This window comes from Erpetoichthys calabaricus, chromosome 17 (genome assembly GCF_900747795.2).
Source record: "Erpetoichthys calabaricus chromosome 17, fErpCal1.3, whole genome shotgun sequence".
Taxonomy (NCBI): Eukaryota; Metazoa; Chordata; class Cladistia; order Polypteriformes; family Polypteridae; genus Erpetoichthys; species Erpetoichthys calabaricus.
The window spans coordinates 48,495,007-48,520,715 of record NC_041410.2 but is presented as its reverse complement, the minus strand read 5'-3'; the positions used below and the strand labels follow the sequence as shown (position 1 = coordinate 48,520,715).

At 41.1% G+C, this 25,709-nt stretch overlaps 1 protein-coding gene across 1 annotated transcript in view; it reads left to right on the top strand.

Annotated features, from left to right (window-relative positions):
* Positions 1–23,188, top strand: part of igdcc4 (immunoglobulin superfamily, DCC subclass, member 4) — a 32,189-nt gene extending 9,001 nt beyond the window's left edge. The window contains exons 4-20 of the mRNA XM_028822708.2: positions 3,837–3,970; positions 4,134–4,268; positions 7,123–7,275; positions 7,375–7,785; positions 7,867–8,031; positions 8,124–8,261; positions 8,356–8,526; positions 8,608–8,802; positions 9,026–9,133; positions 9,228–9,411; positions 9,612–9,739; positions 9,894–10,064; positions 10,157–10,300; positions 10,472–10,577; positions 11,414–11,612; positions 18,059–18,223; positions 18,766–23,188. Coding sequence (XP_028678541.1) covers positions 3,837–3,970; positions 4,134–4,268; positions 7,123–7,275; positions 7,375–7,785; positions 7,867–8,031; positions 8,124–8,261; positions 8,356–8,526; positions 8,608–8,802; positions 9,026–9,133; positions 9,228–9,411; positions 9,612–9,739; positions 9,894–10,064; positions 10,157–10,300; positions 10,472–10,577; positions 11,414–11,612; positions 18,059–18,223; positions 18,766–19,071 — 3,013 coding nt within the window. The 3' untranslated portion in view covers positions 19,072–23,188. The remainder of the gene's footprint in view (positions 1–3,836; positions 3,971–4,133; positions 4,269–7,122; positions 7,276–7,374; positions 7,786–7,866; positions 8,032–8,123; positions 8,262–8,355; positions 8,527–8,607; positions 8,803–9,025; positions 9,134–9,227; positions 9,412–9,611; positions 9,740–9,893; positions 10,065–10,156; positions 10,301–10,471; positions 10,578–11,413; positions 11,613–18,058; positions 18,224–18,765) is intronic.
* The last annotated feature ends 2,521 nt before the right edge of the window (positions 23,189–25,709 follow it).

The window sequence follows — 25,709 nt, the reverse complement described above, 5'->3', positions numbered from 1 at the left end:
TATATATATATATATATATATATATATATATATATATATATATATATATATACATATATATATATATATATATACATATATATATATATATATACATATATATACATATATATACATATATATATATATATATATATATATATATATACATATATATATATATATATATACATATATATATATATATATACATATATATACATATATATACATATATATACATATATATACATATATATATATACATATATAATATATATATATATATATATATATATACATATACATACATATATATAGATATATACATATACATACATATATATATATATATATATATATATATATATATATATATATATATATATATATATATATATATATATACAGTGATCCCTCGCTATATCGCGCTTCGCCTTTCGCGGCTTCACTCTATCGCGGATTTTATATGTAAGCATATTTAAATATATATCGCGGATTTTTTTGCTGGTTCGCGGATTTCTGAGGACAATGGGTCTTTTAATTTCTGGTACATGCTTCCTCAGTTGGTTTGCCCAGTTGATTTCATACAAGGGACGCTATTGGCAGATGGCTGAGAAGCTACCCAACTTACTTTTCTTCTCTCTCTTGCGCTGACTTTCTCTGATCCTGACGTAGGGGGTGTGAGCAGGGGGGCTGTTCGCACACCTAGACGATACGGACGCTCGTCTAAAAATGCTGAAAGATTATCTTCACGTTGCTACCTTCTGTGTGCATCTGCTTCCTGAAGCGACATGCTGCACGGTGCTTCGCATGCTTAAAAGCTCAAAGGGCACGTATTGATTTTTGACTTTGTTTTTCTCTGTCTCTCTCTCTCTCTCTCTCTCTCCCTGCTCCTGACGGAGGGGATGTGAGCTGCCGCCTTCAACAGCTTTGTACCGGTGGTGCTTCGCATACTTAAAAGCCAAACAGCCCTATTGATTTGTTTGCTTTCCTCTCTGTTTCCTTTGAAGAGGAAGATATGTTTGCATTCTTTTAATTTTGAGACAGAACTGTCATCTCTGTCTTGTCATGGAGCACAGTTTAAACTTTTGAAAAAGAGACAAATGTTTGTTTGCAGTGTTTGAATAACGTTCCTGCCTCTCTACAACCTCCTGTGTTTCTGCGCAAATCTGTGACCCAAGCATGACAATATAAAAATAACCATATAAACATATGGTTTCTACTTCGCGGATTTTCTTATTTCGCGGGTGGCTCTGGAACGCAACCCCCGCGATGGAGGAGGGATTACTGTACACACAAATACTAGGGGGCTCTGCCCCCTGCTCGTTTCGCTTGCCAACCCCCATGCAGGCGATACGCGATAGCCACTTCGCAGATCTGCCACTCACGTATGGGGAAGAGGATGTACAATTTAAAAAGATTGTTATTTTCATTGGTATTGTTACATATGCATAATAGAACTAACTATTTTACATTACAGCAAGTAATTAACCATAGTCAAAATAGTAACATGTAATAAATTGAAAGAAAATTATGTTTCATGTTGCGTTAAAGGTGTTCGTTGCGTTATATATTTTCATTCTGTTTGGCTTTGAAATTAACATGCAAATACACTTAAGTAAAAACAATTTTTTTAATGAACTTTTCGTGAATATTGCATTGAATTTTGATTCCATGTTTGGACTTGCATCGTGACAATGCAACGTATAATTGCCTGTGAGTGAATATCGTTTCTTTCTCTCTAATAAATAAACCGACTTTTTCAAATGTTTGTCCCTGTGATTTGTTAATTGTCATAGCAAAAGCTATTCTAACTGGAAACTGTAAATGTCTTAATATGAATGGCATTTCAAGATCTCCTTTGGTGTCTAATGTTATCCACGGAAGATGTATTACATTACCTTTCTTGTTGCCTATTAAAATTTTATATGTCAGAATTATTCAAACAATTTTGAATACAACTAATCTTGTCTTATTGCATAGCCCATCACTCAGACATAAATTACGCAATACGGTGCTACGGATTGCCCGTGTACTCATTTCTTCTGTTGATAACCCTTCGGGATGAAATTCTTCAATAAGATTTGGACATAATAAGTCTTCTTTTATTGGGAACTTAAAGTGAGGAAAATGTAAAAATTTATAAGAGCTGAGAGTGCAGGAACTGTGTCTGACAAAAACATTCACACAAATGAGACGGTGAGCACTGATTTATTTGCGCGAATCCGAGAGAGAGGCTGAGGGGAGGGGGAGGCGGGACCTCAGGAGTAGGGAGCCAAGGCGGAGCCATCCTTACTCATGTGTCAGCCTCCGTTCAAGTCGGCACTTATTGGAGCGTTCCTTGCCACCACTTAGCTAGCGATACCTGTTTGTTCAGCAGACATTATCATCTAGAGATTGTTAAAGTGTAACGTTTGATGTTTTTGAGAGAGAGATCATAGCTACGTGTGTTTTAGATGGTACGTGCTCATTGGCAGAGAAATCGCAGCCACGTGCTCATCTCCCCACACGGTGGACGCTCTCCCATCAGAGCTGAACATGATCAGTTACAGTGCCAACGTTTGACAGTGGAACGTACCTACCTTCCATTTGGCCAGAGATGATAACCTTGCCAACTTTTTACATATTTGGTAAAGGGATCAAAACTACATTCTCACCCCTGATATACAATATTTTTGGTTTTGCTATCAAGAGGCCCTCAGATACAAAAGTTATCAATATAAATTCCTCTCAATACAAATTATTACATTTTTTTTTTTACATTTTTTTGTTGATTTTTAAAGTTTGTTCTGTTTAACTACTATGGGGGTGGAGCCACGGAGGACAGCTAGTACAGAATAAAACTCAATCTGCAGTGAGTTACATCTGTTCAGTACTGCAGGAGGCTGACGTGCTGGACAAAACTAATTAATGCCCTTAAAACTATTTCTTTCGTTTAATTTTTTTCTTTTTCTGTTCCTTTTTGCAGGAGTGTACCAGAAGTGACCTGAATCCTTGTTGTTAGTTACAACTCACTGTTTTAGGCAATGTGTGCTAACACAACAGCCAGTTAGTACACGGACTGCGGGTGTATTTTCTGTAAAATGGAAATCTATACCTATTGTTTAAGCTAGCTTTTCTGATATTAAAATTCTCTTCAAAACGGCACTTTTTAAAAAAAGTTAAAAACTTAACAATAGTTAGATTTTTTTTTCTGTTGTCCTTGATAAAAAGAAATGCAGCTGCCACTTTCTTGCCGTTATGGGTTCAGGAGCAGAATAATACAGTTAGGGTGAGAATGACGTATTTTAAAAGTCAGTCTCACACAGCCCTCTGTCGTACACAATTGTTCCTGTCTGTTTCACTAATAATGATACAAGCCGACCATTCAGAAACAGCAGTAGGCCTGTGCTAGAAGTAATGTGCAAAAATAAATATAGGAAAACTAGTGCAATGCTCTGTAGCATGTCTAGTGTTCTGTGATGCTGACATTTATTCAAGAGGGAGAGAGTGTATGAGTGTTTCTCGAGAGGGCAAAAATGGGGGGGGAAAAGGAGAAAGGCATCCTAGCAGCGAACAGGAGAAGGCACGCTGCACATTTGGTCAAGAGACTACAGCTGGCAAGCAAACTGGGAGGCACTGGTTCCCCTCCACTTATTTCCATAATCTGCTTTCTGGTTGCCCTATATTTTCTTTGTCTTGTCCTCTTGACATATCTTTGGTTTTTAGAACAATTTTTAACTTTTTATTATTTTGACAAGAAGTGCTCTGCCTTGTCCTCCTTTGATGCCCTGTGTGAATGAGGCTATTTTAGTCCTATTACTAGCCTTCACAGGGTACAGTATAATGTGACCTTCCTGTCCTGTCTCCTCCAGATTTATTACCCTTCCAAATGGTGTTCTGCAGATAGTCAATGTCCAACAGGAGGATACCGGAGCCTATCGCTGTGTGGCAGCAAGTGCATCTCACATACAGTATAGCCAGGATGCCAGACTCACAGTCACTTCAGGTGAGTTGAGGGCCTCGCTTGCATTGGACCTCTGCTTCCCTGTTAGGTGTTGGTGAGCCATACTGTGTCTATGTCTCTTTTATTATTTACATTACACATGATCACTACTGGATTGTGTTGTCTTGCTTTTCACCTTGCCCCTCTCATGGCTTTGTATTTGCAGGTCCTCAGATTGGGCCAGTGGATGTGGAAATTATTGCTTCTCCAAAGAACACAACTGTGATTGCAGGAAGGACAGCCGTGATGGAATGCATGGCTCATGCGGACACCATGCCCTATGTCTCCTGGATACGGCAAGGTCAGCACTTCCTACACAGAAACACTAACACTCAAAAATCGTCTAAAATGAGTGTGGTCCTTCCGTTTATGTGGCTTCCAGTCTTCTTTTGTTTTCTTCAGAGCACTCATTGCGGACGTCATTTTTCTTCTGCTTCAGGAACTGTCTGGCAACACACATGAAGTCTTAAGAGAGCTGCATGCACATCTCTCCCCTTGCTCATGCTTCTCTGCTGTGTCTGACCTTTTCTTCTTGGCTTGTCTCCAGAGATCAACATTTTCTCCTTCACTCTTTTCTTCATCTTGCTTTATTTTTCACTAATGTATGGTTGTTCTCTGCATGGCTATAAGTAGTTTTGAGTGCTACACAACCTCTTTTTTTATTCCGCCTTTCTCTCCATTGTCTTCTATTCACTGCATTCCTCACAACCCTGCTTGCTTTGCTTTTGTTACTCTTGTGTGCTTTGTGGTCTTTTCCAGTCCTCTGTCTCTGTCCTTCTGTAGTAGATTTTCACATTCAGCTGTGCTTTACTGCTACAACATACAGTGATGCCAAATGTGTGCAGAATATAAAGTTGTCGTACCCATACTCATTTATGTCCCTTCTAAACAGTATTGAAAACTTTTGTTCTGATATGTGAAAACCAATTTATTTTATGAGCACCCTCATAACTAGACTTAAGGCCAAATATTTGTCTTTGATCAATTAATCAATTTTCATGTTGTTACTGTCGTAGTCTGAACCCTCTCAAACCGCTCTCCAAAGCAAACAAAAGTACAGCACAAACAAAACCAGACATCAAGGCTAAATATATTTAATTGAAACCCAAGATATATCTGAGATAGGAAATAAGCCTATAGATTTCCTGGTATAAAAGTGTAAAGCAAATGTACATGTTCTAGTGTGGGTCCACAGATATCCCTGCAGGCTAAGCATTGGCAATTTAGTTGCAGAAGAGTCTCGTTTTTAAAAGAAGGAAATTTTGGGATGCAAAATCAGAAATGCAAAATTCAAAAGATGTAATTTAAAGTATGATTTGAGTATTAGCCCTAGAGACTAATGCACTAAGTAAGAACTCAATAGTAGTCCACTAAATAGGAACTCAATTACCTGGTGATGATTTTTTTGATAATGAACGCTGACATCAGTTTGACGAGCCATCATCAAACCAGTTCACGTTCGTTGAGTGCAGGTCCTGCCTCAGCAATACCTTTAGCATGTGGTAGGAAAAACGATGAAACTGGACAAAACATCTTAAGATGTGGGAAGAACATGGAAACTCCACACAGACCACTAAAAGTAGCTTTAGAAAAATTAATGAATGAAAGCATTGAAATTCACTTCACTTTTACGTAAACGCTTTCATTGCTTTATATTTTGTAATTGACAAATCCATCCATTTTCTATATCTACTTTGGTTAAGGTTGTGGGGGTTGAAGCCAATCCCAGTAGCATCAGGTGCAAGGCAGCAACCATTCCTGAATTTTCCATCAGCCTGTAGCAGGGCACACTAATGCACACACTCAGTTTAGAGTCATTGGATAATCTAAAGGCCTTGTCACATTGTGCAACTTCTCCAGTTATTTTCAGTCATAGCCTTCATTTACATAATCTTAATGAGTTTCAGGCAGTCGACAGCACATTCTTATGAAGCCGTTCATGTAATGTGACACGTCCAGTGACTCCCTCTAACTAGCCCACAGCCTTCTCTAACAAAGTCAAACAAGTTTGATTTTGTCTTTTAGTTGTAGGTGCAGGCTCTGTGAGGAGGAGAGTTGCCAACCAATGAATGACTCCAGAGGTACAATTCATACAATGCAGCAAGGAGAAATAAGGAATACGGGTGTTTTCAACCCTCATAGACAGAAGAGAAACATGTATGTCTGATATTTCATGCTTTACATACCATGACCGAATGGAATAAAGAAAGAGAGAAGAGATTGCAGCTAAACTCGCTGTACCTGTTAACTCTTCATACAGTGCCAGATCCATCAGACAGCACATTATTGGCTGTCACAAAAAGGGACAAGCACAACTCTGTTTGAATGTTGGCATATAGTCGGTAAATGTGATTTGGCCAGCAATTTTTCACTCATGTAAATTAACTTGGTAGAGCAATGACATCAGCAACTGCAGTCTAGTCTGACATGCCCAATGATAAGAAGTTGCGTAATGTGACATTGGTTTAATATACACATCTTTGGAATATTTATAGGTTCAATAATGTCAGAAGTGGAGGGTACTGTACAGAAGACAAACCACATATGCCATGGGGAAAAAGGCCATGCACACGCAGCACGAGTGTGGAAGTTCAGTGCAATCACTACCTAGAGCCAAAATTCAAACCATTCTTCTGGAGATATGAGGCATGTGATGACCACTGCATCATTGTGATGCCCTTAATTAATACATATTTTTCGACATTTTCATTTTCAGTCATAATTGGGGAAAAATGTAATAATAACCCTAATTATGACTGCTATATATTTCAAGCACTGGCCTGATATAAAGAATTGCTAAATTAGCAGAATATTACTGTTGTTCTCAGATATGTGCAAGATAAGTTGATGGTAAATCTGAATTGCCCAAGTGTGAGACAGTATACATGCCTGTCCAGGGTTGATTCCTAGCACTGCCCTTCATAACCTTTACCCATGGTTCTACTTACTCTGTGTGTGTGTGTGAGTGAGAGATCTCCCCTTTCATTCTCGTGTCCCCTTTTCCTCTGGTATCTGTCTTTCTTTGCCATGAGTGCAGCTTTCAATCTATTTTGCCCACCCTACCCTCAAGTCCTCTCAGTGCTGCTCCCTGTACTACTTCCTGGTGGTAGGTGCGTCCATGTGGTTTGCAGTTCTGCTCTTTTCGCCTCCTGCAGACGGGAAGCCTATTACCACGGATGCAGTTGTGCTGTCCACTAACCTGCTGATTTCCAACACCCAGCCGTACCACTCTGGAGTGTATGTATGTCGTGCCAACAAGCCCAAGACCCGGCAGTTTGCAAAAGCAGCAGCTGAGTTGCGAGTACTGGGTGAGTCTGTAGCTGCATGACTGCATGTGTGCCCATGATATGAGAAACCTTGTCATATGTACTACTTTGATACATTCAGTGAGTCTCGACATCTTTTAGGTCCTCCACTACTGTCTCAGCAGCCTGAAACCATTTCCAGGACACGTGCCAGCACAGCCAGGTTTATGTGCAAGGCCTTTGGTGATCCCATGCCTTCCATTATTTGGATGAAGAATGGAAATCCGATCCTTTCAAATGGTCGTGTGAAGATCCAGAGTTCGGGCAGTCTTGTCATCAACCAGATTGGACTAGAGGATGCTGGATACTATCAGTGCATTGCAAAGAACAGCCTGGGCACAGCCTGTAGTACTGCCAAGCTCACGGTTGTTGTGCGTGAAGGGCTTCCTAGTTCCCCAAAGCAGGTCTCCGTAGTGTCTATGACTAGCACAACAGCGCTGGTGACTTGGGAGCGTCCAGAACTAAATAGTGAACAGATCATTGGCTTCTCCGTACACTACCAGAAAACGCTTGGTGAGTCTTGTAAATGTTTTAAGAGTTGCCTTTTGAACAAATGGAAAAAAACACTTAAAAATTCTTTGCTCTTTTCGGCAGGCACAGAAAACATTGAGTATCAATTTGCAGTCAGCAATGACACAACTGAGTTTCAGGTGAAGGACCTGGAGCCAAATACCAATTACAGCTTTTATGTAGTGGCCTACTCTCCTCTAGGAGCTAGTCGGATGTCCAGTTCTGCTACTGTGCAGATGCTGGAAGATGGTGAGTGTCTTGGTTTACTAGGCAAAGTGTAGATCCAGGTGGTTCTACTGATGGTTTGTGTGGATCTTCTGAAATTCCTGTTCTCTCACCAGTTCCCAGTGCTCCCCCTCACTTGTCTCTGTTGAGCACCTCCCCAACTGAAATCCATGTTATGTGGCTCCCCCTCTCTCTGGATCTAAGCCAGGGCAAGGTGACCAAGCACCGGATTGACTACTGTGCCATGGAAGAGGGTACATAGTCTCTTCTTTGGGTGTTGCCAAGTTACATTGGTCAGCTTGGCTAGTTACCTCAAAAAATAGAATAATGTCCTTATTTATTCTGCAGATCATATGTATTCCATTGAAGTGGCTGGCAATGAAACACAAGTAACACTGCGTGAACTGAAGCCAAACCAAATGTACAAGGTTCGCATTGCAGCTGGCACAAGTATTGGGTTTGGGGAGCCCTCAGAGTGGATGCGACATAGTACACCAGCTTGGGAGGATGGTGCTACAGGTGAGATGGCAAGTCACTTCCAGTAACTATAAAAATGTTGCCTATTTGAGGAAGGTCACTTTTTTTTGTCTTTCCTAACAGGTTTTCTGTTTGCTCCTTCTGAGTTGAAAGTGAAGGCAAAAATAGACTCCCTTCATGTCATGTGGCAGCCACCACCCAACCACTCTCAGGTCTCCGGGTATAAGCTTTACTATAGGCTGGTCAGTCTGGAAGAGGGTAAAGCTACAGCAGTCCGGCTTCGAAAGAAAGTGAAGCACTATGAGATTACAGGGCTGGGTATGCATAATACTTAACCTTAGACTTTTTGGCACTTGATACAGATTTTAATGGCATGAAATGTGTTCTTTATTTTGGCACACAGCAAAAAAAAAAAGAAACTTGAGATCTGGTCTATATAACAGTAGACCCCTCCTCTATGAGGTGGTGTCTATAGCTACTGGACCCTTATGTGAGTAAGTGTGTGTGTAGCTAAGTTCCTCATTTGTTCCCCATCTCTCAGCCCCTGATCATCTCTATGAAGTCAAAGTACTGGCATTTAGCAAACATAAGGATGGCTATGCGGCTGTGTGGAAAGGCCGCACACAGAAGGCTCCAGTCCAGATGGAAGGTGAATACCTCCTCTCTGTTCTCCGCTGTAGGGACTTGGAGAATGACCGTGTATTACTAAGTTGCTCCGCTCCATTTACATCATGTCATTATAGAGGCACCCCAGCAGAAAGCTTTTCCACAACCTCCAACTGGTCTGCGGGCAACTGCCAACAGCTCCACCTCCATCTGGCTGCAGTGGGAGAAGCCAGCATTCAGCACAGTCAAAATTGTCAACTACACAGTGCGAAGCTCACCACTGGGTATCACCAATGCATCTCTGGTCGCATACTGTGTCAGGTGAGCTACTTCTCTAGACCTCCTTTCTGTTCCACTATGTAATTTAGTTTTCTCCAGCCAGAGATGTTCAAGAACGGGAAATGGGGATCAAGGTGAAATAACTTGGGTATAGTCAAATAATGGCTGCTGTCTGTGTTGTGGGTTTTATTGAAGAGCACAAAGAAGGAAACCAAGTTCATCATTTTTCCTATTCTTCACAGTTCTGGAGACTCATTCCTTCTCACTGGTCTCAGACCATTCACACGTTATGAGCTGGCAGTCCAGTCTAATGCACCTGGGGCAGCAGGTCCATACAGTAATGTGGTGCTGCAGTCCACTCTTCCTGACAGTAAGTAACAAACTATGCCTGCATGTGGCCAGCTTTGTCCTTTGTTCTCAATTCCATTATCTGAAGTGGCATGGTTAACAAAAGAGAGGGGTTGTGATGAGGGAAACAATGTGTGGCCTCCCATTTTACTTGCTAAACCTCTTTAATTTTACAGAACCATCTACTTCACCCATGGGTCTGCACATGAGCCCACTGAGCCCTTCCTCAGTGCTGATGCGCTGGGAGCCACCAGAGGAGCCCAATGGCATCGTACAGGAGTATCTGATTCTGCTGTCCATCAACAGCAGCCTTCCTGATAGCATGTGGACGTCTGTTGTGCGGGACGGTGAGCTCCTGCAAGTTCTTCATTATTTGCAAGGACAAGGGGCTTGAGAGACCTAAATGTAATGTGCCATGACTATGTGTCTGTCTCTTTAGGGAATACATTTAGTGCTGAGATCCAGGGGCTAGACAGTGGCTCCATGTACTATTTCAAGATAGCAGCCAGAACTGTGGCTGGCATTGGGCCATATTCGCATGTGCTGGGAATACTCATGCCATCTCTAAAACGCTCCATGCCTGGTAATTTGTTTGTATATTCTTGGAGTCTTTTATCATTCAGAATGTGATCAACAAAAAATATGCAATGATGAAATGAAAGGTTGTCATATTTGGTGCTTGACTGGGCATTTATTGCTAAGCTGGCACTCTGTCTGAAGCTAAATATTCAACTGAACTCTTTGTACTCCTCAGATGTTCTTGACGTCCACTCTGTGACGGGCATCATTGTTGGAGTCTGTTTGGGACTGCTGTGCATTCTTCTTTGCATGTGTGTCAGCTTTTGCCAGACCAAGCCAAGGTGAGTTGACAGCTGATGAAGTGAGCTGTAAAGAAGGTTTACACATATGATGTTACCATAGAATAGGCTTTCTCAGTCATAGTTCTGAAGGATCATACTGCCAGTTTCTTAATTAGAAGTCAATAACATTTAATCTAGTATTGTATACTTTGCTCTTCTAAAAAAGTAGCCAAATGTTTTGTAAACAGGTAGTCTTGCTGGGGCCGGGTGTGATTATTTGAATAAGAATACAGATTTGGAGACAACTTGTTAAAATCTTAGTAAGTGACTAGCAATGAAATCTGCCTCTGAAAATGCTACACCTAAAGAGGTTCTTTCTGAAAACTCATCCTTTAGTCCATGCACTGTAATTGTTCAGGGTACAACTGAAAAGCAAAAAATGAAGTAAGATCATGATGGCTAGCAAAATGTATTGAATTTGTTAAGGCAACATTTCTAGTAACGTTTCAAAACAGATGCCTTACAAATAACACAGGGACCACACACAACTAGTGCCACTAGTCCAGTGATGTGTTCGAAGGACAAAATATAATCTGCTTTTGCAGAACGGTGTTTGCCTTCCAAAAGGTTAAGTTTATTTTTAATATCTGTAGTGCATTCTCCATACACCAAATGCATATTTATATACACCAGGGGTAAGTTTCAGTCATAGACTGTATAAAAAGGAAAGGCACCCTGGACTCCTATAGTCCAGTCAGAGAGGTAGACATTATTTTCAAAAATGCATATATTTAGCAAAAAATTCCTTTTTTGTTGGGTAAACATTTAAAATATTTTAAGGATGCAGTGTGTTTATTATTCTTCCTTGTACAATTAATAATTTTTGTTTTACATAGATCTGTTTCGCAGAGTCTTTCATATAGAAAAGGCCGATCCGGAACTGTTGTACAGCAGGAGCGGTGTGATGGACATGAGTTAGAAACACTTATGTTAGCCCGCCCTGAAGATATGTCCCTGACTCTGACAGAAGTCACTGAAGAACATAGCCTAATGGAAGCTAGCCTGGAAAATCATAGTCTTCACACAGAGCCCAAGGTATTATACTTTGTCTTTCCAAACTATGTTTGTTCATTTTTGCGGCCCATACACAATATTGAGTAACTCTATAGTTGTGGTTCTTTACCTTTCTTTTTCATATGTCTACCTTGGTAGCAGCTTAGCTTGTTAGCAGGCTGGTCAAGAGTGGATGATGCAAGACAGGTGTCTAGGAAAACACACCCGTGTTGAAGCAATAATTGCCACAGAGAGCATCCACTTGTTCCATTCCAGAGTTTCAGGGTTCCAAAACCTTGATGGAGTGGAAGGCAACATCCAACCCCAAATGGGATACAAATAAACTACATGGCAAAACAAAAATGTCTATTGAGAGAGAGGAACCATTAAAACCACTGCCTTGATGAGACAAGTGCCACAAACAATCTTTATAAATGAATCTATATATTGATAAAAAGCAAAAATAGGAAAATAGAGCAAAAAAGAATTACCTAAAGAGGCAAGCAAGGTACAAAATACTAATATAAAGACCAATCCAAAAACACAAGGAAAATTTAAAAGAAAAAAATCCAAAGAAAAGCACTTACGATGACATAATCACAAACTCAATGAGCCACTGCTGAGATCCTGCCCTTCAGACGGGAGTGTGACTGTAAATCCTTAGTCTTTAGGACATATCAATATTCAATTCCTTTATCTATCTTTTAAAGATTTATTAAGCAATTATAAAAAGAAGAACAAAATATTCAAAAATGTTATGCTTAAAGGGGCAACTCAACATAATCAAATTCAGTCTGCAATTTGATTCATAATTTACAAAGAAAAAAGAAAAAAACAGAAAATCAACAATATTTACAAATGATATAAACTCCACATCTCACAATGCCATTCTGGAGGCTGGCAAGGAAAAATTCTTAATCCTAACTTTGTCTTGGTTGCTGGTTCACTTCGTCAATAGAATACAAAGGCTCTTGGGGCTTTAGCAAGTATATATGAAATATATTTAACATACTGGAGCATACTGTGCAAGATGTTATTCTTGCATTGTAATCAATGAGGATAAGATAACCATTCTTTGTTCGGACAAAGATTTTATAGTTTTGAATACACAGGAGCATCTTTAGTATATAGCTGATAACATGCAAATTATAAGCAAGTACATTTACCTTAAAAAAAAGGGTAAAGGAGGATGATCTAAACATGAAGAGTGGAATATATTCATGGTGTTGAGACTCAAGGTCAGAGGCTGCTTCCTAAAGAAGCATCTGCATATTTTAATCTGACAAAGTTTAAAGTGCCTTTGTTGAACTTGTAGTCTTATGGCACCCTTTCAAGGATAAGTTGAACACAGCTGCATCTCTTGGAATAATACTTGCTTATTTAACACAAATAAACGTTATGAGCCTAAGAGTCCAAGTTACTAATGAGTAATTAAAAGATATTCTTCATCAAGGGTCCGACTCTGTGTTTCAAATAAATAAGCAGATAGTGGTCCTCCAGTTAATTGTTATGGTGGTCCCGCCTCCTGATACTCTATTTTAAGGGAACAGAGCGCATAGCTATATATTTAATAACAAAAATTAACCAATACATCTTTAATAAATAATTTATAAATTATGCAACATAATGTACGATTAACATTTTGGTTGTTTAAGAATACTGTCCATGAGCCAGAGAGAAAACGGTGGCTAAAAAATCCTAACTAACATCTCTGATTAACTAAGGGAACTGAATGTTTTTAACTATGTGTAATCCATGTCTTCAAAATTCTGTTCAACATAAGGTTTTTATGGATTTCCTTCATGTGATAAATCTGTTATTCAAGAACACCAATGAAAATTTAAGATAAACTTAATTTTAATGCTTTCTTTAGTGAATTCATGCTGGAAACCTGTAAATTCACACAAAAAAACCTGGAAGAAATTACTGAGTCATCTAGTCGAAACAGACACCTTAATGGCTGGATGACGTACTGAGACAATTTGGCTGCCCATTAGCCATTAACTAAGTAAACATGAATAAACAGTCTTCTCTTATTTACAAAAGTTTTAATTTGTAAAAATTCTTATATTAGATGTCTTTCAGACATACTGGTAGAAAGATCAAGTGAAGTTTTTAGAAGCATAGGGTGGGAACAGTAAATGCAGCAGATGAGAAGACCTGGTCGAAAACAACATTGTGTTTGGGCACAAGGACACTCGACACACAAGGAGTTGTGGTATCTAATGTTGTAGTAGTTGACAGAGGACAAGCACGAATATGTTATAGAGTGGCAAAAACAAAAGCAAAAAGCAAAGAGGCAATTCATGAGGAAACAAGAATATCTCATTTTTGATGTTAAATGCAGAATAAAGAAGAAAAGGATGAGTGTTTTTAATACTATGAAGTAAATGACAAAAGACAGGAACTAGTGGCTTTAAACTGTCTCACAAAATGTCAAAGGGGATATCGTGATCAGTAGCAGTTGGGCCAAGTAACTATGGCAATAGTAAATAGCAAATGTGTTCAGTGAGGTCAACAAGTGGGTTCATGTTGTTGGTTTTGAAGGACCTACATACACCACCGATTTAAAGCAGCAGATCTGTATGAAGTGCTGTCAGAAATAGATTTGTGCAGCTAAATTGTAAGGAAATGCAATAGTCTAGCTGACTGGAATAGAACTATACTCATTTTAAGTCTACAAAGGAAATGGTGATTTAAGTTCATGTGTGAGCAATTAATGAAGGAGGCCGGGAACACGCTGTAGAAAAGAATTAGACCTAGCGAAGTTTGTTAAGATGCAGTTTGACTTCATGCCTCAGAAACACACAGCAATTGTGATCTTGGGCAAATGCAGGAACAGCTTCTTGGATAATGGGTGGTGGGATGTGATTGCTCTGGAGAAGATTATTTAACAGGGACATGAGAAGTAGCAGTACCAACACAGAGATATTTTTAGGAAGAATGAATGAGTACTGACTGCAGTGATTTTGATTGCTTGACGATGCATAAGTGGTGGCCAGATGATAGATGAAGGCAGTAGATGTTGGTTTATCAGGGACTTTCTTTTAGCCTTGTGCTGTAATACCAATGGATGTAATGAGCAGAGAGGTATGTTATCTTGTATTGACAGTCAAAAAGCAACACAGAATTGAAAGAGAAGTACTGTACTTGGTAAAGAGCACTATACAAAAATAATTTGAACTGAATTGAACTGCAAGATTGTGTGGAAGCAAAATGCATGAACCTGAATGCCTGAAGAATCACACTGATTCCTGGAAGGGAACAGGTCAACATGTCTCACTATGGAATATGTGTGTACATTAGCAAGTAATAAAAGTAGCGGGAGGGACTCTTATCAGGACATGGGCTGCTGAAAAAGGAGTGAGAGGTCATGTACAGTGGGGTTGGCCCTTAATTTTAAATAAACAGACCAATGGCATCCACTTTAATTCCTAAATGCTATATTATAAAATCTGTGCCCATGGAGTGTCAGACCAGTAGGCTGTTTTCACAACAAAATATTGAAGGGAAGCCTGTTCTGTGCTGGCTTAGATCAAACACTACATGGACATAGTGCCATTTGAAACACTTGCCATTTTTTATGCACTCGTGCATTTTGAAAATAGTTGGCTGTGACTACTGTACACCGGGTAGAAAGGTTGACCAAGATCTCCTGTACATCTCACAGTCTGGGCCATATGTTAATTTTGTTGAAATAACAAACATTCCTTGTATTGATTTTACTGTCGGACAAATCAATTTCTAAACATTAATGCTGAACCCATCCCTAGGCTAGTGTCACAGAGTGTGACCTTTTTCTTCTAGTATGGCAGGAGGGATCGTGAGGTCATGGTCAGAGTAATCTTTATTGCCTCATGATGCAAAATCCATTTGGTCATATTCATTAAAAGTCAGTCTATCAGTACCTGTTTTGTCCAGTTCAGAATCTCATTACAAGTAAAGTGCAAACTCTTTCGGACAACAGGAAAGAGAAAAACCTTGACAGAAAGAGTATTAATGGGAACTTGGATAACACAGCTGGAGTTGTTTTGAGGAAAGGTTATATGTTGAATATGGTTGGAGTTGCAGACTTCCATGGACAGAAATATAAGGTGTGCATGGAAGAAGGTCCATCAGCTCTCTGCCCTTCTGATTTCCCAAGGAACCTCACTGCTACGGAAGGAAAAAAAATTGCCAGTTTGGCCCCAGTTGATACAAAAGTGGAGGTTTGAGTTGTTCTTGTTAACTTTACAAAAGGAGGATAGTGTGAATATGACAAAATGGACACTGTAACCCTGTGAAAATGGGCACAGTTGGTTTTTGAGGTTCCTCTATTCACCACTGCCCATGACCACTTCTTCAGTGATATTCTTATGGTGTAAGGAGGAACCAACTGGAGTCATACTTCAGTGTCGTCAGTTATAGCTTTTAAAGGGTAGTACAGGGTGAGCCAAAATGAAGTACCACATTTCTCAAGGTCATTGCATGAGGTAGAGGCAGCAGAGTGGGTTCGTGTGGGGGTCCTTTGATAGGCAATCCCTTATAGTTTTCAGTCTGCAACATGCCTTGGTCCGGTGCACACCATGCTTTCGCAATCAAAGCGATCTCCAAAAACAACGAATCCATCATCACTACACAATGAGCCTTCCGAATGCACTTCAGCATTCCTCCTAACGATGACATCCCAAATTGGAAAACAATTCTTCATTGGTTGGCTAAATTTAGACAGACCGGTACAAGACTGAACAGAAATTCTCCAGGCTGTCCATGGACTGTATAAATGCCTGAAAACATCCAAGCTGTAAGGGCATTGATTTTGCAGTCTCCTAGACGTTCAACGCTCAAACCTGCTTCTGACTTAGGCATTTCCAACACGCCTTTGAGGAGGAGTTTGCACAAGGACCTTAATTTCCATCCATACAAAATGATGGTGGTGCAGGACCTCACTGAGACAGATTGGGAGAGCTGTAGAGAGGTGTGCACGAACATCCTGCAAACCGTTCATCAAGATGCCATTGTCATGTGCACTGATGAGGCACATTTCCATTTGAATGGTTGTGTAAATAAGCAAAACTTTAACTATTGGGCTGAAGCCAACCCTTGTGAACTTCAAAGACCCCTGCACAGTGAGCATTTTAACAGTTTGATATGCTGTTGCAGAATTTGGCATTGTAGGCGCCTTAACTTTTTTGAGGAGGGGGGAGCAACAGTCACCGTCACTTCAGAATGTTACATTGAAATGCTACAGAACTTTTTATGGCCCCAACTGGAAGAAATGGATGTGGTGGATGCCCGGTTTCAACAGGATGGAGCCACAGCTCATAAGGCGTGGAAATCCATGCAAGTTTTGTGGGAGATGTTTCCAGGGAAGCTGATCTCCCTGTTCGGCGATGTCGGGTGGCCTTCATATTCGCCTGATCTTGCTCCGTGAGATTTCTTTCTGTAGGGCTATCTCAAGTCGAAGTTATACACACACCAACTTCAAAACCTTGATGCCCTCAAGGACACTATTCACCACAAAATCGCCGCTATTCCCCTTGAAATGGCCAAACGAGTCATGCAAGCGTTTAGTAATCGTCTCGAAGAGTGTATCGGTAATGATGGCCATCACCTTGAAGACATCATTTTTAAAACACAGTGAACAAAATGTATTTTGTATACCCTTTCTTGTGTTGTAATGAAATTTATTTTATCTTGTAGAATTTTTGTAGAATAAATGTTTAAAATGTGGTACTTCTTTTTGGCTCACCCTGTATGGGTTATAGTGGATGCCCAGTGATTTTAATATCTGTAATTATCTCTGAAGATTTACAAAAAACTGATAAGGCAGGAATGTATGTCTAGCTCTCAAGAGTTTCCACTGTTTCTTGTCAAGGCAGTTAGAAGTGACATTTGGAGTGCATGTTGGGCTAGAAATATCTGCAAAAGTTACAATGGTAGCATATGGAGAGAATGCCCACTTGCAGTGTCCATGCAATGCACAGTTTGGGACTAGGACATATGTAATTTAAGATGGTAGCAACCCTGTTTATGTTTTAAAGGAGTCCTTGTTGGAAAGTGGAGGTACAAATTACTAATTTAGGATACCGCTCTGAGTAAAATTATGAAAGGAATTAGTACGTTGGATCGAGAAACTTACTTCAAAATGAGCTCAACAAGAACACAGAGACACAGAAGGAAACTTGTTAAGGGTAAATTAAAAGAACCATAGACACATGGAATAAGTTACCAAGTAGTGTGGTAGATGGTAGATCTTTAGGGACCTTAAAAACTCAATTTGATGTTGTCTTGAAGAAATTAAATGGATAGGATTGGCAAGCTTTTTTGAGCTGGATGTCCTGTTCTCATCAAAATTATCTAATGTTCTAAAATGTCCATAGGACGGCTGGAGGATTGTTTTGTTGTGTAATAATAATTGAGGCTGATTTATCTTTTGGGTTATGCCCAGTGTTGAGAAGTCTGCCACACACTGCCTTGACTTATAGTCCAGTGTATTTTGTCCCCAGCCTGCATGGAATGGCTCAGTGAGTCGCAACTGGACAAGCAACATCACAAGCTGCAGTGATCTGGATTGGAGAGAATGTACGTCAGTAAAGAATGGCTGCCTAACAGTTCCCAGGGGTCTCACTGAGGACAGGCAGGCTGTGACACATTCAGCTGCCATCAGAACGGTATGTAAGAGTTAACTCCGCTTCCCACGGTACTGTGCTTACAGAGGATGGGGGGGGATGGTGTGTTGCCTTTTGTCCATGCAGATTGGCCTTTGAACAGGAGGTGCAGTGGCCTTTTCTGTCTGTCCTGTGTCACTTGCAGCTCCCTCCGCTGAGGGATTCCAAACTGTCGTCTCACGTGGGTCTTATTGCACAATCTGCTAGGCCCTGACAACAGTTGTCCATGTGTAGGTCTTTCATTTAGTGGGGTCCCTGTAGGGCCAAGAGTGCACAGTACAGTAGGCAGCCTCTGATCCTGCCACCATAGATTCCTCAGTTAATCATTATCTGTCCTCGAAAACAGCAAAAAGGACTTTGGAACAGGCCTACTGCATGACCTCATTATTTTAGATGCACACCATTGCGGCAGTGCTAAAGTGTCAGGGAGACAGGGGCGGTCAGAGCCCAGAGTCTCATCTCTCCTACCAACTTACAGGTTTCTTGGTGTCTCTTTCAGTACTATTATTGACCTGTTAACCCCTCTTTCTCTCTCTCTTCATCAGCATGAAGACAAACCTGCTGCTCCTCATCAAGTGGAGGCCTCCGTCATTGTCCATTCAGAACATTTGAACAGTACAGTTAAAAGCGAGACGGATAGAAAGGCTGATTTCCAGGAAGTGCCCTCATCTGTTTTCTTGCACACATTTAGTGAGGAGACGGCTACCTGCCCTCACAGTCTGAAGAACGGTTTTCGCAACAATGAAGTGCTTGAGCGCCTCCTACAGGCTTTGGACTCGGACTCTACAGTGGCACGGAGAGCAGCAGAGCCCTCTGGTGTCTTTGACTCTACCTCAGTATGTGATAACTAACTCTATCCTTGCCTATGGCAAGCAACAGCTCCACACTTATGAGAAAGATGGTCCGAGCCTGGCCAGTGGGGTTCCTCCCAGCTCTGGGACACTTGTCAATTTTTGGCTTGCCATAGTATTGGCCCTGGAAATGTCTTTTCTCAGATCTACCCATCCCCAACCCCTATACTTTGAAGCAGAGGGGTCAATGTGTATTTTATATAGTACTGTTCAGAATGATCACTGTCCCAAGGCTACAATGTCCCATCAACCAAGTGGTGCTTTTTACCCCTCAGTCTCTCCTGGTCAGGGTCGTGCTTAGAGACAGGGGTTAAACATGACTGACCGTTTGTCAGCCTTACATCATGGCAGGGACTGGGGCTTAGCTTGTTCACATTGGGCAAGCCATCCTCATTCTCTGTATGAGTCCTGATGATCAAATACAGTCTCTCCACCCAGCAGTCACTTGTCAGTTTAACAACCAGAGACTCCATTAAAGATATGGGGGGCTGGGTGTCAACTTAGATTGTTAAACCAAGGGTTTAGGCCACATGTATGGCTTTACGTGCGTTTTATCCATAATCTTTATAGGGCACTCTCCTCTGTGAACCACAAGTAGCATGTCATCTCAGGGTACCTGCTGCAATGATACAATAAGAGTTTGGGACCACAGGGTGATCCACCAGTACGATTGTAACTCCATTTTTATTTACCCACTTTTACATACACCTCACTGTCTCTTATCCTTCATGTCTATTTCCACTATTCACATTTACCATATGAATCTTGTGATGAGGTAATAGTGTGGTCTTTACGCACTCGGACGCAACAAACCAAGAACATAAGAAGTTTGACAAATGAGAATCTGTTTGGTCAGTCAACCTCTTTTGTGTAGCTAATAGCTCAGCTATCCCAATACAGTATCTCATCGAGATACTTTTTAAAAGTTGTCAAGGCTTCTACTTCAACCACATGGCTCGGTAGTTTATTCTGTCGCTTTTCATAAAAAGAAAATACTCCCTTGCATTGGTTCTAAATGCACTTTCACTTACATAGTTTCCATTTGCATCCACAACTACGAGATTCACCGGTTAGCTGGAAGAATTCTGATGGATACACTTTATCAAGGCCTTTGGGGAATTTTGAAGACCTGAATTTGAATCGCATGTGGCCTCCTCTGTTTGAGACTACGTGAGTTTAACTCTCCAGGCCTCTCGTGGTAGGCTGTGCCCTTTACGTCCTTTACTGCTGGGGGGGCACTTGTTTGCTGTCCTCTGTTCAGTTCGTTTTTGTAGGATGGTGACCAAAGGCAAGCTTGTTAAGTTTGAGCAGAAATCATTAAGAGGAGTCATCTTTAGATCATCAGTGATGATTTTTTTTTTCTTTAGTCATAAGAATTACACTGTGGCTGCAGGCTGGCACAGTGCACAAGTACATGCCAACAGCAATCCGTGCCCAGATCCCCTGTCGTAGCAGTTGGCATATTAAAGAATGGGTAACGGTTTTCTGGTTTCTCATCTCTTATTTCTACTTAGCATCATCTTAAGAAACAGATGGACTTTTAAGTGACAAATATGCACTAACTCCAGTCTATGTTTCAGTACTGGACTGGATTGAAGACCTCCTAAAAGCAAGTTGTCTGGATGATATATTGAAGCAAAATGTGCCAAGTGCCAAATCACTGCTGCTTTTTAGGAGAAAACTTTCAAACCAGTTCCCCAAAAAGACCACTAATGGCTATTAATGGAATGAATGTTAGGTAGGACCGCTCACTCTTCCTGTCCACACACAATTCTGTATTATACAATTGCATACTGAAACCTACGTCACATTCCACGACTTCTAGTCTGAGGGGCTATCAGACTTGATGACGCACTTGTGGATCTCGTCGTCCGAGGTTGTCAGATAGCATGACTAGAAGTCATCAGGGTTGTCAAATTAGATGACAGTGTAAGGACTTTCCAACACAGTTTCACGTTTACAAAGCATCGCGAGTGTGTGGCTTTTTCTGCTGCTTGTCGGAGACGGTGCCCATGTGAAGGCTTAAGAGGTACTGTGAGTTAAACCACAACCTCTGCTTTTTCTTTTCCATTCTATTTTGACACATAAAACACGAGACACCAGACAGACGACCTTCTCTTCATTTTGCAAGGTCCAAAACATCTACTGTTACCGTACAAGTATGCATGGTACATCTGGGTGAGTGTTCATTGTTTGTTAGCTTTCACATCAGTATATAAGAAGTTTGACCAGCCAGTGGGCTATTAGCTAAATAAACGAGCCTGATGGACTGAATGGTCACCTCTTGTTTGCCAAATTTGTTTTGTTCCAACAACCGATGAGTGTTCACTGAGAAGTACGATGTCCACGCGCACAGAGCCGCTTCTATGACTTACACGAAAGTCAAACCCACTTGATTTAGTCAGAGCAAGTCGCCAAGTATGTCACGCTACAAGACTGCCCCCTGCCTCTAAGTCTGTGCCTGAAAATTACTGGCAAGGTTGTGTGGTGTGATGTGGCCTTAAAGGAGTGATGGGTAGCCAACGGTGCCCATGCAATCTTGCACCCCACCGTACCAAGTCAGAGGTGACGAGTAAGTGAATCCTGAGGTCTGCATTTCAGTATTCAGTATTATTATTTGCCATATTCAGGATGTGAATGCCATGCCAATCCCCACCCAGCCTTTTTTTTTTAATATATATGAGAGACTACTGCACCCGCCACCACCCCAATTAGGCCCATAACTGAATCCTGAGTTCTGCATTTCAGCTTTAGGCTGACATATTGAAACAATGGATGAGGGGAGACAGTTTACGCCCCATGTTAGACATGGCTAATATGACTACATTTCAGTATTATGTTTGGCTCATTAAAGGAGCAGATACAGAGTAGCAGCCCCCCTATCTGCAAATTTGTATTTCCAGAAAGAAAAAAGTCCTGGAGCTTTCAGAGATACAATTACTTGTAATATTTTTGTACTGTAGGTATTATTAAATTCTGTATCCTGCGACAGTGTGTCCAGTGCTAGTGCTTTAAACATTGTGTTCCCACTTGGACCTGAAGCCTTTGCAGCCTGAGGCTGTTTGCTCGCAGAGGGGGCCGCGGGGTCTTTGATTTCTGTGCCGCCTTGTTGTGTACTTAAGCCCTGGCAAGGATGCACAAGGGACTTGCTGCTTCCTGTCTGGACTTTACGGGCACATTGTTAAAAGTTGAGTTTCCAACAAAAACGTCCCTCTCTAAAAAAGGGCTCCAAGTTGTGGGCAGTGGGGTTGCTTCCCAAAAGGACATGCAGACGATGACCAGCTGGGAGATTATGTGCACAGCAGAAGAAAATGAATAAATGTAAATAAATATGCAAATTTGTGAAGAGTTATGGAGGGGAGTGCTTGGGTCATCCCCTGTTGGGAGAAGGGGGCTGGGTGGGTGTGGGGCCAGCTGCTGTGCGGCACAGTCGTTAACCGCCCCGTCTCCATCCCCCACTTTCCCCTCATCAAGGAGCCTGTCCTGCTCATCTGAGGTCACAGACTGGTTTCTCAAAAAAGCATCGTGTTATAAGATGGCAGTGGCACGCCAGGGGTCCTGTGACAAGGTGGCATGCTTGACGCAAGTGTGTCTTCTTGGTAGGGGTGATGGGGGCAAAGAAGAAAGTGTGCCAAGTTAGTACTCTTTTATACAGTATTGAATGAATACAGACCCTGGAAGTGGTACTCCCCACAGCATCCGAGGGGTCTGCAGTGGTGTTATGTGTTTGTATGTGTAACAGTAATTGAAATCTAGGCCATTACAATAATGGATGTCTTTAACAAAAATGTCTGGTTTTAAAATCAAACGAAGATGCTTAAAATGAGCAGAATGAGATATGTGTTTGCTTTTTGCTGTGATGCCAGGATATGACAAATGTCTCGAGATTTTACAGGAATAAAAAACAGAAGTTTCGAGGTGAGGTAGCTCTCACTAATCATGGCGCCGGGGAGTGGTAACGTGTCACATGTTGATTAGCAACTGCAAGTAAAAATGTCTCTTTACTCTGTACATATGACAGTAGTGACCCTGTAATGAGTGTGAGTGATCTCACACATTCTGGCGAAATCTCCATGAGATTACAGAACTCCAAAATACAGGAGATTTGTGACTCTTGTATTTGTGTCAAATCTCAGATTCATAATTAAGATACAGGTCATATCGTGCCTATGATCACATTAAACTTGTGTTCACCAAAGTGCTGTAAATGTGAGATGTTCAACCACTATGTTGGAAGAACAAACGCATATAGTGCCTTCAGAAAGGATTCTGACACCTTCACTTTTTACACATTTTATTATGTTGCATCCTTATTTCAAAAACCATTTAAATTATTTTTCCCCTCATCATACAACACTCAATACTACCAGAATGACAAATTGAAAACAGGATTTTTAGGATTTTTTGCAAATTTATTAAAAACTAACTGTACTACCTGTCTAAGATAGGTTGAAATCTAAGTAATCAACATGGACCTCAGCGTTAATGTTTGTAGAACCCCATCTATTGGAATATATTTTGTAATGCATATAGTAATAAAGTGGGCGGCACAGTGGCGCAGTGGTAGCGCTGCTGCCTCGCAGTTAGAAGACCCGGGTTCGCTTCCTGGGTTCCCCCTGTGTGGAGTTTGCATGTTCTCCCCGTGTCTGCGTGGGTTTCCTCTGGGTGCTCAGGTTTCCTCCCACACTCCAAAGACATGCAGGTGAGGTGCACTGGTGATCCTAAATTGTCCCTGGTGTGCGCTTGGTGTGTGTGTTTGTGTGTGTGTCCTGCAGTGGGCTGGCACCCTACCCGGGGTTTGTTCCTACCTTGTACCCTATGTTGGCTAGGATAGGCTCCAGCAGACCCCCGTGACCCTGTGTTAGGATATAGCAGGTTGGAAAATGACTGACTGACTGATATAGTAATAAAGTACATTGCATTGATCATTCCAACAGAGGGTGCATCACAAACATCTGAAATGTGATGCTCCAACTGTTGGAATGACAAATGCTTTGCATATATCTATCTAATATGCCATTTTGTGTGGGATTAAAGTATTAAAGTTGGTTATGTGCCATCTGTTGGAACGACAAATGCAGTACATTTTATCACTACAAATGTTTGCAATGCACCATATCTTGGAATGACAGAAACACAGCAATCGAATACACACACACATACTTTTATTAAGGTGGATAAAAAACTTGACATTTCACATTGTAACGAGTCTTCAAACTTGAAGTTTGGCTCAGATGCATCCCATTCTATTGATCATCAGTGAGATGTTTCTACATCTTGTTTAGATTCCACCTGTGGTCAATTCAATTGACTGGACATGATTAGGAAAGGAAGTCCCATAGTTAAAAAAAATGTCATGACATTGAAGGAATTGCCTGCAGATCTGAGACAGGATTGTGTAGAGGAACATATCTGAGGAAGGCTACAGAAAAAAAATGTCTCCAGCATCGGAGGTTCTCAAGAGCGCAGTGGCCTCCATAATTCTTTAATAGAATATGTTTGGCACAACCACGACTCTTCCTAGAGCTGGCCACATGCCAAACTGAGCAATTGTGGGAAAGGTGCCTTGGTAAGAAAGGTGATCAAGAATCTCTAGCTGAGCTCCAGAGAACCTGTGCGGAGATAGGAGAAACTTTGCAAAGGACAACCACCACTGCAACAGTCCACTAATTTTGGGCTTTATGACAGAGTGACCAGATAACACATGAGAGAACCCTTGGAGTTTGCAAAAAGGCACATAAAAGACTCAATGAGAAACCAGATTGTCTTATCTGATGAAATCAAAAATGAACAGTCAATTCTAACCATCACATCTGTTGGAAACCAGGCACCACTCATCGTCCACATAAAACCATTCCAATGGTGAAGCATGGTAATGGCAGCATCATGATGTGGGGTTGGGACTGGGAGACTAGTCAGGCTTGAGGAAAGCAAAACAGAGCAAACTACAGAGATAGCCTTAATGATGACCCATTCCAGGGAGCTCTGGATCTTAGATTCAGCAGAAGGTTCACCTTCCAACAGGACAATCACCCTAAGAACAAAGCTTTATTAGGGACACCTCTATGAATGTTTTTGAGTGGCCCAGTCAGAGCCCAGATTTGAACCCAATTCAACATCCCTGGAGAGACCTGAAAATAGATGTCCACCAAAAGCCTCCATCCAACCTGACAGAGCTTGAGAGATCTGTAGAGAAGAATGGCAGAAAAGTTCCCAAACTCGGGTGGGTGAAGCCTGTTGAGACTTGCCCAAGAAGACTCCAGACTGGAATCGCTGCCAAAGGGGCTTCAAAGAAATACTAAGTAAAGAGTCTGAATACTTATTTCAGTGTGATATTTACCCTCTTCTTTTTAATAAATTTGTAAAAATGTCTAAAATCTATAGTGCCTCTATAAACCTGTGTACGAGTGTAAAGTCTGAATGAGATCGCTTGATCCATTTCTGAACCAGTCAGTGTGAAGTTTGCATGCTCACCACCAGGGTCTGTGTTCTCCCACATCTTGAAAACGGATACACTGGCTTCCATCATCTGGCCCGGTATCCCCAGGTATCATGTGTTGAGCTGGCTTCTGGACCAAAACTGAATCCTGCCTCCCTCATAAGGGTGCTTTTATATGCTCGGGCTTCCTACTATCCTG